This window comes from Euleptes europaea, chromosome 15, assembly GCF_029931775.1.
Source record: "Euleptes europaea isolate rEulEur1 chromosome 15, rEulEur1.hap1, whole genome shotgun sequence".
NCBI lineage: Eukaryota > Metazoa > Chordata > Lepidosauria > Squamata > Sphaerodactylidae > Euleptes > Euleptes europaea.
In genome coordinates this window covers 45,031,345-45,047,549 of record NC_079326.1, presented here as the reverse complement: position 1 = coordinate 45,047,549, position 16,205 = coordinate 45,031,345, and the positions used below count along the sequence as shown (strand labels likewise).

General features: G+C 44.5%; 1 protein-coding gene across 1 annotated transcript in view; it reads left to right on the top strand.

Moving 5' to 3' along the window:
* Positions 1 to 11,350: 11,350 nt before the first annotated feature.
* The window catches only part of PDE1A (phosphodiesterase 1A), a 153,433-nt gene continuing 148,578 nt past the window's right edge, over positions 11,351 to 16,205 (top strand). Inside the window, exon 1 of the mRNA XM_056861112.1 lies at positions 11,351 to 11,455. Within this exon, the coding sequence (XP_056717090.1) occupies positions 11,352 to 11,455 (104 nt within the window). The 5' untranslated portion in view covers position 11,351. The remainder of the gene's footprint in view (positions 11,456 to 16,205) is intronic.

Here is a 16,205-nt window from a genome sequence, read left to right as displayed (position 1 = left end):
CTGAGCCTGGCTCGCTGGGGATGAGGGCGGGTTATAAATTTGAAAAATAAAAATAAATAATAACAATGTGTGGATACAGCCAAAGGGTTAATTTTGAAAGCCTCTTTTTGAAAGCCAAAGGGTTAATTTTGAAAGCCTCTTTTTTAAAAGCACAAATGAACTCTGTTCCTCAGCTGAATTGTTTATGCTAAATCCAGAGAGAGGCTGCGGGCAGGTCAATTCTTAACAAAGAGAAGTTTCCATTGGCGGATCGTCCCATTAATAGTTTTGGGCAACCCTTGTGTTAGCTTATAATAATAAAAGAGTGCAAGAGTGTGCAGTTTAATAGAAAGTAGACTGGATAGAGTGGAAAAAATCTATAAAACGGACCGGATAAAGTTCAAGAGATTAAAACAAAACAATAAAACAAAACACGATTTATAGATTTTCTTTGGCCTTCCAAGGTTCAGTGCTGTTCTTGAATAAAACCCCTTTTAACCACAAATGAACCGAGTCTCCGTTTACTTTTTCATCCTATAAAGCTAAAGCCACTTCTATTAACCTAACATTTCTACCAGTCTACAAGTGTTCCAGTGCAGAGGAGTGAGGTTTTGATCCCTTTTTATTGGTACCTATAGCTAATGCGGATCTTGGTTGGAATATGCTTTCTTAAAGGGTCGGGTTCCCTCTAGGCATCTTTCCAGAACACTGTAGTAAATAATTTCCTGTCAGTGTTCTCCATAGCTCTCTGAAGAACAGCTTAGGCTAGGATATAGTGTTCAAAGAAAGATGTCTGCTTTGAAGGGGGGGAGGAAGACCCTAAAACAGGGGTGTCAAACATAAGGCCTGTGGGCCAGATCCGGTCCTTTGAGAGTTCTTATGTGGCCCGCGAGCCAGCCGAGGCAGCCACCCCCCTCTCGATCTGGGCTGCCGAGGCATGGCCTGTCCCGACCAAGTTACATTTATGTCATAGCCAGCCCTAACAACAATTGAGTTGGACACCCAACCCTAAAACATCCCCCCTTCCAAAAAACATGCAATATATGTGGATCAAAAAAATATCCTGGTGATAGAAATACATAAATAGAATTGAACTCAAACAATAAGTTGGAACCAAAAACAAAGCAGATCGGGGGGGATGGGGGGGACGGACCATTTCCTACTGATTCTCTCAGATCACTGCAGACCTACATGCCCCCCCCCCCCCACCAATGCCATCCCAAAGGTTGCCAGTTCTGGGTTGGGAAATTTTGTGATCCCACTGTGGTAATGAAGTAAATCTCTGTACTCATGTGAGTTGCGGAATGAAACACAACTTTATTGCAACTAAATTCAGACTAACACAGAAACTGGGGAAGCTGGGCTTCATTCAGATTCATGCTGTGATTCTTCTCTGGACCCCAGAGAAGGCTGGCAGCACAGATCTAATGGAAGTCCACCACTGCTGGCTCTCCCAGATTCCTGGGAAGCCAGGCGGGGTGGACTTCATTCAGAAGCAGGTTAGTAAATGGGGAGGGAAGAGGAGAGGGAGAAAAACAATGGCGGGCCAAAGCGGCCCGAATAATGAAAAAAAAATATTCAGCATTATTCGGGATCTACTTTTTCGGCTTCCTTTATTACTGCTTTTTTCACCTTGGTTTAAAAAAACCCCCGAAAAATACCTTTCTGGTATTTTTCGAGGTTTTTTTTTTTAAAACTTTGGGATATATTTTTTTATTTTGGGATATTGATATGCACAGTCTTAGACCATAGGGCTATAGATATTTTAGCTGGGTATTAGGAACTCAAAATTTTTCCAGTGAATTTCCTTGAAACTTCACCTGGACGTGTGAAGTCCCCGTAATGAGACCATTGGAGTACTTTCTCCTCCATCTTCTGGAAATGGGTAATTATTTGGATAGCTGAAAATGGTCACAGTGTTTTACTTTTCCCATGTCATCCTTGTCTCTCCACAGGCAACTAAGAAGCCATTTTATACTTAGCAAACCAGGCCAAAGAGCACTCTGCTCCCCACTGATCTATGGGATTGAAAAGTAAAACCATTCTTTCTGCATCTCGACAAAAAGGTTGCTGACCTGTTCCAGTTGCAGAGGGGAAAAAAGCGTTGGGAGCTGTCACTTCTATCCCAGGCTAGGGAATTTGCACTAAAATCGGGGCTTGAAAATTGGATCTGCATCCTTTGTAGTTTTTTCATTGCCTTGCTAGAATGCATCAATTGTTTGCCTCTTTTGACCCCTCTGAAAAAGTAGTTGGGGAAGGGCAGTTATGAATAATAAAGAGCAGGAAGGGAAAAACGAAGTCTTGCCTCTCCAAATAAAACGAAGTCTTGCTACAACAAATTGGGGGGGGGGGCAGCCTTGCCCTCCTCTTTCTTTTTCTTTAATTTTTTATTTTCAAATCAATAAAAAATAAACGGGACATACAGTACCTAACACCAAAACAAACACAACACAATATGAACCTTAAAACTGCAATATACCGAAACGTATTGTAGATGGGTGAAAGTACAACTTTTGATTTCATCATATATTCTATTTTGTAATATAAGGATCTAATGTAATGCTATTACAAACTGCCCTTTATACTGTCATTCAACTCATAATATATATGCTTTACTTTTGCTTTAGTAGGCTGGCCTATAAATCCATTTGTGATTACTACCAACTTATATATATTCAAAAAAGATCATTAAAAGCTTTACCGGTATGCTATTATATCTAAGCATTTTCATATTTATTTGTCCTTTACACTTGCGTAATAATTCTACCCAGGGGTAGACACAATCTCCTATATAATGCATATAGGCTTATTTATGATACCTGACTTCTACAATGCTGATTCCAATACAACCTTATAGCTAAGCAATTGCCTTTCTATATATACAAGCTTAATGGAACATATGAATAGTACAGTTCCCAGGGTTTTTGAAACTCTTTGCTAGATTTTTTATTCACTTGATTTGTCAACTTAGCCACCACTGCGCACTCTGCTAGTTTGTCTTTCCAGTGTCTGGACATTCTTCTGACTTCCAAGCCTTGCCTTTCTCTTGAGTTTATTGGAAGAAAAATCTGAGAATGGAGCTATGTGTTACTGTGGTGCATGTGTAAACCTAACCCCCATGATTTGCTGAAGCAATGAAAATGCAGAAGTTGGGGTGCATTGTAAAGGGGAAATTGGCAGGTAGGAGGTGAGTGCTCAACTTTTTTTTTTTTTGTGCCTGCCAATTCTTCCCACAAATCCCTGCATGGCATTTACTTTCATTTAGTTCTGTTTCTGGTATTGGAACCTGGCTGGACACAAACAGTTAAAAAACAAAAAACAGTCTTGGAGAGGAGAAATTCTCATCCATTTTCAGCGCCTGCTCTCAAAGGCCTGCCACCCCCTGTTCTCCTGTAATACGTGATCTCTCTATGACCTGGGAATACGGTTACCAGGCCCCTCTTCGCCACCAGCAGGAGATTTGGGGGCGGAGCCTGAGGAGGGCGGGGTTTGGGAAGGGGAGGGACTTCAATGCCATAGAGTCCAATTGCCAAAACGGCCATTTTCTCCAGGGGAACTGATCTCTATCGGCTGGAGATCAGTTGTAATAGCAGGTGATCTCCATCTAGTACCTGGAGGTTGGCAACGCTACCTGGGAAACATCAGCTTTTAGCATTCAAATATTGTAACAGTATTCCCTCCCCCCTGCCCCCCGCTGGCATATATTTTCCAGGCACAACGTGGTGCTCTGGTAAGATTTGTGTAGTTATGCCAATGACAGAAAATCACAGATTGATGCAATTGACAATCAGTTATAGAAAATTTGAAAGAAATCATTAAATTGTGCCTTGCTAGGTATAGAGAAGCTTATGTGGTGCAGGTTACGAGATCGTTTATAAGTTCAAATTCAGCTTTCTAGAAGGGTACCTAGGACTGCTCATAGGTCCTCTGTGTGTCAGTCATCTAACAGGTCACCGACTCGATAAATCCTTGTAGGTGGACACAGACACGATGTCATCTGAACCTCTCCATCACAATCCTGAACCGCATTTCTTTCTTCTGTGGCATCTGTTGTGTCCAAAGCCTTTTATAAAAACCAGGCAGCTTCTCCTTGTTGCTATGGTCCTTGTAGAAAAGAAATATAGCCGGAGGGAACATTTCCTTGTTTCCTTTGTTGAGCAGTGTGGATTTGACACGGCTGCATGAAGCGACAGCTAGTTACGGCAGTGCTTTGGTATCCTGCCTTTCTGGTTATGGCTCAGTCGCAGCAGAAGTAACCTAATCTTGGATAGAATAGGGAAGCTGGCAAAGAACCATCATAGATATGCTGTTCTTATTTATTGGTTTATTTACATCATTTATAGTCTGCCTTTCTCACTGAAACACAAGGCAGACCACCAGCGAGAGCCAGTGCGGTATAGTGGATGAGAGCGTCTGACAAGTATCTGGGAGACTCAGGTTCAAATTCCCACTCGTACCATGGAAGCTTTCTGGGTGACCGTGGGCCAGTCACACACTCTCAGCCTAACCTTCCTCGCAGAATTGTTGTGAGGATAAAATGGAGGAGAGGAGAATGATGTACCACTTTGGCTCCCTGTTGGGGTGAAAGGCGAGTTATGAATGAATCAAATAATTAAACAAATCACAGCAGGAGACAATTTAATCCACAGGAACATGACATCCAATAAACAAGGCAATAGGATCAGGATTGCAGGAATCTGCAAAACAAGCAGAAATGCAGAAATCTGCAAATAGAGCTGAAACAAAGCATAAGCATTAATATAACATGTTAAACAATGCATAAATCATATTTCTCTGTATCATATTAGGCCAAAAGAAAATTCATGTTGAAGAATCTACCTTCTCAATTTAACAATCTAAGTTGTTGTTTTTTAAACAGATATAGGATCGAATTCTCAGCTCCCACATTGTAGAGTAGGCATAATCCCATAAAATATAATCTGGTATTTCTTGAATGCTGAACTATATGCTATGTGGAATTTTGTGTAACTTTTTCCTGACTTCTTTGAGAATTGTAAAGGAGCCACTGGTGGCGGCACTGAGTAAGCGATGAACAGTGAGTGGAAAAGGGGTTGCATAATTATTTTGCTGCTAGTTGTTTTTCCTCTAAAATTGCTCATCTATGCTGTTTTGTCCCCTGTTAAGGGAAAACAGGCAGGATATCATATCCTCCACCCTGCAGCTTGTGAGGGGACAATTTTGAAAGGAAAACCAGCAGGCAGGGGAAAGAGTTAAGAGCCAGTGTGGTGTAGTGGTTAAGAGTGGCGGACTCTAATCTGGAGAATCACTCTTCCTCATGAAGCCTGCTGGGTGACCTTGGGCCAATCACAGTTCCCTCAGAACTCTCTCAGCCTCACCTACCTTCTGTTGTAGGGAGAAGGGAAGGCAATGGTCAGCCACTTTGAGATTCCTTAAAGGTAGAGAAAAGCAGGGTATAAAAACCAACTCTTCTTCTTTTACATTTCTCACTGTCAAGACCACAGGAAAATCTCTGCTTATTTGTATGTCGTTTCTGCTAAAACCTTGCTATCCTTTTTAATCCCCTCCACGCACACAGCCTACTCATGTCCTTTCTGTCCCTCATGTCAAAATTATCCACTGTACATCTACAAAACAAACCACGAACTTCTTGCATTTCCCAGCCCCCAGTTAAATATGGTGTGATCTATTCCGTGTTATTCTTTTTAATCTGTCAGGTTACTGTCATTTGAGCCAGCAGCTTCTATCATTCCTGACCGTTAGTTAATCTTATCATTGTCAATTTAAGACAGAGTGTTAAGCTGCAGTACTGCAGTCAAAAGCTCTGCTCATGACCTGAGTTCGATCCCGACAGAAGTCGGTTTCAGGTAGCCGGCTCAAGGTTGACTCAGCTCTCCATCCTTCGGTAAAATGAGTACCCAGCTTGCTGGGGGTAAAGCTTACCACCTCCTGAGGAAGCCTGTTCCACTGAGGAACCGCTCTAACTGTTAGAAAATTCTTCCTAATGTCTAGACGGAAACTCTTTTGATTTAATTTCAAACTGTTGGTTCTGGTCCGACCTTCTTGAGCAACAGAAAACAACTCGGCACCCTCCTCTATATGACAGCCCTTCAAGTACTTGAACATGGTTATCATATCCCCTCTCGTCTCTGGTTATAAGACCCTCCTTCCACTTCCTAAATGAGTCTTTTTTATTTCTCAACTCTTTAAAAAGCTGTTTATGGATCCACCTTGGCCTCTTTAGGCTCCTCCAATTTTTCCTTCTCATAAGAATGGTTTGGGATTGCGCTGAGAGAGCTGTGCCTAGCCCAAGGTCACCAGGCTGGCTTCATGTGGAGGTGTGGGGAATCAAACCCGGTTCTCCAGATTAGAGTCCACTGCTCCAAACCACTGCTCTTAACCACTACACCACGCTGGCAAATGTTGGTACTTAAAAGTCTTGGAGAGACACCAGCAACAATGGCTTTTAAAGACTGGATCAGATTGGTCACACTAGTCACTAATGTTTTCTGGGAACATGGGACACCCTCCCCATCAAAAATCTGCCACCACCTGTGTTTAAATGAAACAGGAGCCCAGAGACACCTTAAAGACTTGCAAAATTTATTCCACCATAAGCTTTTTGTGAGTCAGAGATCACTTTATCAGATGTGTTGAAGATGCACAAAATGGCTGGGATTAGCCTCAGTCCCTAGGGTTTGGTCACGTAGGGATGCCCACTCTAAGCTGGGTAATTTCTGGATTTGGGGGGCAGAGCCTGGGGAGGGTGGCGTTTGGGAAGGGGACTCGGCAGAGGTGTGATGCCGTAGAGTCCACTCTCCAAAACTGCCATTTCCTCCAGGGGAACAGATCTCTTTGGTCTGGAGATCAGTTGTCATCCTGGGAAAGCTCCAACCCCACCTCGAGGATTGCACCCCTATCCATCTTATTTTACTTCCCAGTGAGTAGAGAGGCATAAGGGAAAGAAGGTTACACTTTCTGCCTGAAGTAACATACTTCCATTGACGCTGGAAGCAAAGAGACATTTGGGTCTGGGTATTTTGCCAGTGTCTCGGAAGTGGAAGCATGTTACATCCTGCCACCATGCAACAATGAAAATAGGGAAAAGCAAAAATACAAACCTTCCCCAAGTAGCCATTTAACCTCAATGTGGACAACTGCTGTGTCGGTGTTGTTAAATCAGCGTTAATGACAGATGAAATGGTTTTGAAGCTTTGGGCGGATTAAGTGATTTCCCAGGGATGCAATCAGATTGAAAACAAAAGCATATATGCTTTATTAAAAGTTAATGTGGATAATAGGAAAACAAAAGCATATAATATCTAACCCTTTCTTAAACGTTACATGTGGAGAATAAGAAAGACAAAGAGGTGGGGATTTCATCATCAGATTTTCAGTGCGTTTTCATTTATAACTAAGGGTCTTTTCACATGGAGGATTTCCTGGGGTTTGGGTACTAAGCGGCAGTGGGTTTTGTCAGAGTTTCCTCATGTCTCTGTTTTCCCCAATTGTTTTCTTCTCTTTTTTTTTTTGGTCTCCTTATCATTTCTCCGTGCTTTCTCAAATCACCTTTGATCCAATTTGAAAAACACAGAGATATGACAGAAACCATGGAAGGGAAACAAAGGGAAAACAAGACGCGAGGAAACGCGGAGAAAAAACTGCTGCAGGTTGCCATTCAAGCCGTGGGATAACATGTGAGTGAAAAGGTCTTAATAGCTGTGGGAGTTGGAGACCCCAGTTTAGGTTAGGGCCACAGTGAAATAGCCTTTCCTCGACTTTCAGATGGTCTCCTGAGACTGAAAACAAAAATGGCATGGTGCCAAGGCCCAAGTCCAAACGGAGGCCCTTCCAGGTTTCAATTTATGAGGAGAGAAACATGGTGGAGACCCCTGGTTACAATTTTCCTGCCTGTTTTCTAGTTGGACCCTAAGCATACAAAAATCAATTAAGGAAGACATGCCTAGCAAGCTATATATACTTCACACATATGGATTTGCCAGAAGGGAATGGAAGAGACAAGAGAACCACAAGAAGAAGTTGTTAACTTACAACAGGAATGGATAATTTTGATTTTCCTTAAAAGAGCACAGCTAACAGTTTCTCACATTTTGGGGGGAAAATGTTCAAGTGAATTTAGTACCTCGAACATGTTTATTTTAATTTTGATGTATATGGAAAAGTACAACGTTGACTTGGAGCTGTGAGACAAAATTGGATTTCTAACCACATTTGAAAGCTGTTGACCTATATAGATGAAAATGTCGCCCCTCATGCCAGCCTCATCTGAAGAAGTATTGTTTTTTATACCCCTCCTTTTCTCTACCTTTAAGGAGTCTCAAAGTGGCTTACAGTTGCCTTCCCTTTTTCAAAAGCTTTTGCCAACAAGAGCCTGGGGGCATAACATGATGGTTTTTGTGTTAAGTGACATCAAGTCATTTCTGACTTATGGTGACCCTATGAATTAATGACCTGCAGAATGTCCTACCATTAACAGACTTGCTCAGGTCTTGCAGACTGAGGGCTGTGGCTTCCTTTATTGAGTCAATCCATCTCATGTTGGGTCTTCCTCTTTTCCTGCTGCCTTCAACTTTTCCTAGCATTACCGTCTTTCCCAGGGGCTCTTGTCTTCTCATATTGTCACCAAAGTACAATAAACATGACGGGGATGATCAGTGACCAAGAGGCCAAGCCCTGCAACGAAAGGCTGAGGGATTTGGGAATGTTCAACCTGGAGAAGAGGAGGTTGAGGGGGGACATGATTGCTCTCTTTAAGTATTTGAAAGGCTGTCGCTTAGAGGAGAGCAAGGAGCTGTTCTTGTTGGCAGCAGAGGATAGGACTTGCAATAATGGGTATAAATTACAGGTGGAAAGGTACTGGCTGGATAGTAGAATTATTATTTTTTACAGTAAGAGTAGTTCAGCAGTGGAATCGGCTGCCTAGGGAGATGGTGACCACTCCCTCTTGCTGGCAGCCTTCAAGCAGTGGCTGGATGAACACTTGTCAGGGATGCTGGCTGATCCTGCATGGAACAGCCGGTTGGGCTAGATAGCCTGAATGGCCCCTTTCAACTCTATGATACTATAACTAAGGCTGACATCAAGGGAAAAATCATTAGGGATACTTCCTAACCTCTAAGGTTTTAATCTCACCCTTTTCAAGGCAGCTCAGGATGGAATACATAACTCTCCTCTCCTCTGTTTTATCCTTACAGTAACCCTGTGAGGTAGATTGGAAGGAGAGAAAGAGTTACTGGCCAAAAGTCACCTAATGAACTTGATGACTGAGTGTAATTGGGAGCCAAGTCCCAGTCCAATCTGCTAAACTAACCTCTACCCCGCGCTGCCAAAAGGAAGCACTTTTACGCCGATTGATTTCAGTGGGAGATTAAAACACGTTCTTAATGTGTCCCTGCCAAAATCTATGGGACCTAAAGTTTCTCTATTGACTTGCCCAGAAGCTATCTACAAGGTCAACCAGCGCCATAAGGGCTTGGCTGTGATCAAGGAGTCCTTTGGTCCAATGTCACTTCTGACATGGATGCACTAGCTGGCCTTTATTGTCTTAGCCTCACCTATTTTTCAACTGCATCATGGGAATTCTAGGGACCTGCCTTATAAGGCTGTTGTGAAGGCTGCTGAGCTAATATATATGAAGCATTGCAATATGCTATACAAATGTTCTGCGTTGTTATTGGACTTCCATAAACATGCACAAAGCATCTGTCTGTCTGTCTGTCTATCTATCTATCTATCTATCTATCTATCTATCTATCTATCTATCTATCTATCTATCTATCTATCTATCTATCTCCTGACATCAGCCCTACCACTCAAGGGAGAATCAAACTGGCTTACAATCACCTTCCCCTCCCCTCCCCACAACAGACACCCTGTGAGGTAGGTGGGGCTGAGAGAGCTCTAATAGAGCTGTGATTAGCCCAAGGTCACCCAGCTGGCTTCATGTATAGGAGTGGAGAAACAAATCCAGTTCACCAGATTAGCCTCCGCTGCTCATGTGGAGGAGTGGGGAATCAAACCCGGTTCTCCAGATCAGAGTCCACCGCTCCAAACCAACCCCTCTTAACCACTACACCACGCTGGCTCTCCTAGTGCCACCAGAATCCACAATTTATGTAGATATTGGTGTATTCAGTTTTATTTTTCTCCCTGCCCCGATTAAATGTGCATCTGTTCCAAAACCAAGCACAATGTTACATTCAGGCTGAAATCTGAGCATCCATCAGTGCCCAAAAGTAACCCAGCAAAGAGGATCAGATATACATGAAACAGGTCTATCCTTTTCCTTCAGCTTCATCTTTGGCTGTGTAGTTAACCAACCTCGGGCTGGCTGAGAAGGAGAGCTCGCACTCAGCTATGGGACTGGCCAAGCAAGTAGTTCTCATTCGGCTTGCTTGTTATTTGCACACTTAATATCCCCCACACACACCCCAGCGAGCATGAATGTTTAGCATTCATTATTTTCTCCCCCCTCGGAGAGCCACATATTCTGGTATCCCAAAAGGATCCTTCAACAGGCTTGCAGCTGCGGCATTTTCGACTGGTTAATTTGACAGTTATCTGCTGTGCAGAGTTGCTAGGAGAAGCTGAATAGTCGCAATTATAGAGGCCTCCTTGAATGGCAACCTGTAGAGCTCTCTAATTTCCTTTGCGCAGAGCGTCCGTACACGCCGGGAGGTTTGGCTCCGTTTTATTGGTGCCGCAAGACCGTTTTTTGTTTGCCGGGGAAGCAATTTGGGATCCACTCAAAAGTGGCACAAAGCAGCTCCGTGGAACAGATGCACCCACTTCCTAGGGTGGGTGCAGCCGAGACCGGGCTCCTGCCATCTGCTTACTGATTTGCATCCCACTTTCTGCAGAGAACGGAAACCCTTTCTCTCTTCTCTGGACCTGCTGTAGCCAACTACAGATGGATGCCAGCACACCCAGGGATCCCTGTGCATTTTGAGAACGCAGCTGCACATATAACAGCGCGCAGAACTCCAGCGATTGAACCGCAGAAGAGAGGAGTGGTGGAGGTTTAAGAGTGGGGGGAGAGCAGAGAGAGGGAGAGAGAGAAAAGCATCAACTGGTACATTTGCTGGCTCACTTGTATGGATTACTCGGCTGTTTTTTTGAGGTCAGAAGAGCCATATGCTTAAAGGGCTGAGCTGGAGGGGGGGTGGGATTGGCCAGAGTGTGGATTTGGTTACTCAAGTGAATAAACGTTTGAGGCAGAAGCTCCCCTCTGTAATCCTGATAGGTCTGGGGAGATATCAGAGCAGCTGCTGTCTAACATGCACGGATCTTCTGGCATTTGCGGTGGACTTGAGAAGACCGGGGCTTCCTGTTGAGCTTGACTTTTAACTCTCTTGCCGTGGGACGGTTTAACCATGGGGTCCACAGGTACCGAGGCCGCTCAGGGACTGGAGAGCACTCCTTTGAAGTACCCCATCGGAGGACACACCGAGAAAATGTGGCAGCGGCTCAAAGGGATGTGAGTACCACTGTCTCTTTTCTGTCTTTTGTACTGTCTCTCGGGAAAAGCGGCTGTCCATGCTGAATATGACTAACAAATAAAAGGCAGGGTCTTTTACAGGCATGCCACTTAGAATGCTGGAATAGAATCAGGATGAACAATGTGCATGTGGCTAGGGGGTGCTGAATGAGAAAATGGGAATCATGTCTTTCCTGGGTACAGGGTAGTATGGTAGCTACTTCTGGCATCTAAGACACACAGCAAAGGAGAGTCAGCGTGGTGTAATGTGTCAGATCAGGGAGAACCTGGTTCAAATACCCACTCGAGCATAGAGCATGCTGGATGATCTCGGGCCAATCGCACTCTCTATCTCTCAGCCTAACTCGCCGAACAGGGTGGTTGTTATGATAAACTGTATGCGCGGGGGACCTGCTTATGCTGCCTGGAGGCTCGAGCTCATTGGAGGATGAGTGGAATAAAGCCCTGGAAAATGTTATCTATTAAATATTCAAGTGCTGCTGTCAAGTTTAGCACATGAGGGGCAACAATATTACTCAGACGATCCTTCTGTAGTGATCACAGGTCATTCTAAGTGGGTTGTGCTCATGTAAAACTGGTCTTGTTGTGGGTGAAGCATGTTCATTGTTTCTTGGACTGGTGCTATGATTGTGTGTGTGTCAGAAGTTGTTCACTGATTCTTTTAAAACAGGGGTTTCCCAAGGGTGAAAAGCAGACTGATATAGAGGGTTGGGAAGAGAAGAGAGGAAAGAACAAAAAAAGATTCCAGGAACAAAAGTTTCCCTCCTTGGCCCTGCTCTATCCTTGGGTGGATCAGCTGGCAGTAAGAAGAAGGTTCTTCAAATGTTTTTGGTTGCCCAGAATGTAGCGGTAGGCTTTCATCCTTATAGCAGAAGAGATCATGCACATGGAGGGGATGAACCTCTGGAAGGGCCTCTGGAGAACAATTCTTGGGACACCTTGTTGGATAGCAGGCAGCCCCCCAGTGTTGTTAATGGGGGCACATTTGTAACTTTGAGAACAGACATGGGAACCACGGCAAAATGGTTGCTGTGGGAGAAGGAGGCTTGGTCCAATCACAGAATGTTAGGAGGTTCTACAAAATGTTAGATCAGGGGTGTCAAACATAAGGCCCATGGCCCGGATCCGGCCCTTTGAGAGCTCTTATCCGGCCTGTGAGCCAGCCGAGGCAGCCACTCTCTCCCCACTATCGATCTAGGCTGGCGGGGTATGGCCTGGCCTGACCAAGTGACATTTATGTCCTCTCCAGCCCTTGTAACAATTGAGTTTGACACCCACATGTTAGATGTTTCCAAGCCAAAGGTACTCCTATGGTGGAGGCAGCTGTTTCCATATGGGTGTCCCCTGGAGACACAAAGGTAGTGCATCTTCCTGGGCTCTTCTGAAGACCTCCTGCTTCAGTGAAGTGGAAGGAAGTCAGAATTGGCTCTTTCCTTTGAGGAACAGAGGCTTTGCAGAAGAAGCAAGTGGCAGGCACCCTTAGGGAATCTTTAGAAATCACTGAGTAGAGCCAGCATGGTGTAGTGGTTAAGAGCGGTGGTTTGGAGTGGTGAACTCTGATCTGGAGAACCGGGTTTGATACCCCACTCCTCCACATGAGCGGTGGAGGCTAATCTGGTGAACTGGATTTGTTTCCCTGCTCCTACAACATGAAGCCAGCTGGGTGACCTTGCGATAGTCACAGCTCTTAGAGCTCTCTCAGCCCCACTTACCTCATAGGGTGTCTGTTGTGGGGAGGGGAAGGGAAGGTGATTGTAAGCCGGTTTGATTCTCCCTTAAATGGCAGAGAAAGTGAGCATATAAAAACCAACTCTTCTTCTTCTTCTGATAACCTTTTATATTTGTTTTTCTAAAATACGTGTACCTGTTTCTGTTTTGCCTGCCATGTGGGATCTAGTTTATAGGCTGATGACAGAGGGGCTGGATCAGATACAAGCCTTTGTCCTCTGACGACTGCAGCAGCCAGAGAAGAGTTGCATGAGTGAGTTGAGAATACAGTTTCGGAGATAAGAGCATCTCCTCAGACACCATGCTTTTCAATGGAGCTGGTTCTTAAGTTTGGTTCTCCAAACGTACAATTATCCAGTGGAATCGAGTGATTAAGCTGCAAGTGTGAAGCAGGGCCATAGCCCGTCTGTTACCCAGGGGAGGGTAACAAACTCATGCTCCAAACTTTAACGGCTCCTTAAAATTCATTGCCACCTTTTACATAATTGCTGTAGATTAGTCATCCAATGGGGACATTTCCAGGGCTTTCGTAGATTCTATCCAGACTATCAACAAAGAAGGAAGGCTTGAAAGAACATATAGGAGATTAGATGCAGTGGGGGGTTCTTTCCGTAATATAAAGATTGTGGCCTTATTCTTATGATTCTTAGTCTTATATCCTTAAGCTTTTTCTTGTTTTAACATCTCCATTTACCACAAGTTCTGTGTAAGGAAGTGGAACAATGCAACTTATCTGCAGAAGGTGTAGTTCATGGTAGTCTGGAGAAAGATTAACTACTGGTGTTTAAGGAAAAATGATAAATGAAAGGGCTTGGTGGTTTAATATCTGGTGGTAAAGGCTGCCAGAAACAGGCACCGTATCAACACAACCTTTACCTATCCAGAACAAGCTCACAGCTGCTGTAGCTTACAGATCGCAAGGGGTAGGTCTGATTTTATTCCAGCTTTTCATTGGGGCTACCAGGAGGACCACTAAAGAAACAAATTGTGGGGCACTGCCCTTGAATTGAAGCCCTGACTCATTGTGTGTATGTGTTAAGTGCTGTCAAGTCACTTCCAACTCATGGCTACCCTATGAATCAACGTCCTCAATAACATCCTATCTTTAACAGCCTTTCAAACAGGCCTTGCAAACTGAGGGTCGTGGCTTTCTTTATAGAGTCAATCCATCTCTTGTTGGGTCTTCCTCTTTTCCTGCTGCCATCAACATTTCCTAGCATGATTGTCCAATGACTCTGGTCTTCTCATAATGTGACCGAAGTACGATAGCCTCAGTTTAGTCATTTTAGCTTCTAGGGTGAGTTCAGGCTTGATGTGATCTATAACCCTCTGATTTGCTTTTTTGGCAGTCCGCGGTACCCATTACTGAGTCCATGAGACCCAATACTGACCCACAAAGCTACAATTTTGCTCCTCCTGGGTGCTATCAGCATTTCCATCCAGAGAAGCAGAGTTGTATAGTAGTTAGGGTGCAGGGCTGATACTAAACCCTACCCCCATCCCCAGCCCTGAAATGACCTTGAGCCAATCATCCCCTCCTAGTCTCATCTACCTCACAGGGTTGTTGTGAAGATTAAAATAAGGAGGGGAGAACCATCTAGGCTTCCCTGAGCTCCTTGGTGGGGTCAGTCTAGCTTGCTTTTGGGGAGGAGGGGAGGGGGTCACTGCATCTTCTCACCACAGCAGCATGTTCTCCAAAGATTGGTGTTTTTGTTGGCTTCCAGTGACACTGGTAATGTCACTTTACAGGTGGTCTGTGGATACCTGCTAGCATTTCCCTAATTAGCCGACAACTGGATTCCATTTATAAACATTTGTAACATACCATTTCCATTAGTTGCCATATGATCATAGAATCATCGAGTTGGAAGGGACCACCAGGGTCATCTAGTCCAACCCCCTGCACAATGCAGGAAATTGTGCAACTCCCTCCCTCCCACACACCCCCAGTGACCCCTACTTCATCAGTAGCATGCTGTGAAGGAGCAGATGTGGGGGCATTGTTTGGATGGTAGAAGGTAGGTGAGGAAGTCTGTGTGATTCTTCCTTAAGTGGTAGAGAAAGTCGGCATATAAAAACCAACTCTTCTTCTTTTCTTTTCTGGTGAATCGAATAAGTGAATCCTGAGTCAAAGCTGTGCTAAAGAGAGTCTGTCAGTGCAGCCTGATGCAGAGAGACTCCACTGTAGCGGGGTAATTCTGCAAAGGGTTATATGGTGCGTGAAGCAGTGTAAAGAATACAAAGCTTTTCATCAAGGAAAGCTGGTTTCAAATCTCTGTTCACCCATGAAGCTTGCTGAACATGAGGGGTACCCTGCTGGATCAGACTAGCGGAGTTTGGCTGAAGCCTTTCCAAAGCGGGATGTTTTCAGTTGTGCTCCGTGCATGAGGGAGAGAGCACGTAAACACACAACTGTGCGTCCAATGTCATCAGAATGATTGAGGTCAATCATATCATCTGAATTTGCTGTTTGTCTTTCTCCATCCTCTAATGTCCAGTTGAACATAAGGCACGATGCGACATAAATGGCTAGTGATTGCCCCATTCCAGATTGCCTCCTTGGAGGAATCAGGAGGAAGGCCATATAGAGCACAGTATAGTTATATCCCCGCCCCCCTTAGCTCAGGTCCTACCACTCCATTCAGCAAAGCTTGAATCCACTTCCACTGGGAAGACTCTTTGGGCTGGAGGAAGAGGGTTGCCAATCTCTGGGTGGTGGCTAGAGATCTCCCGTTATTACGACTGACTTCCAGGCGATAGAAATCTGTTCCCCTGGAGAAAATGTCAACTTTGGCAATTGGACTCTATGCTATTGAAGTCCTTCCCCTCCCCAAACCCTGCCCTCCTCAGGCTACGCCCCCAAAATCTCCAGGTATTTCCCAACCCAGAGCTGGCAACCCTACTTCAGACTTTGCTGAGAGAGCAGCGGGATCTGAGCCACCGTCTGTCTGAAAGAAAAAGGAAAGGGACACAGAACAGTGAAACCTTCATATATGTTGTA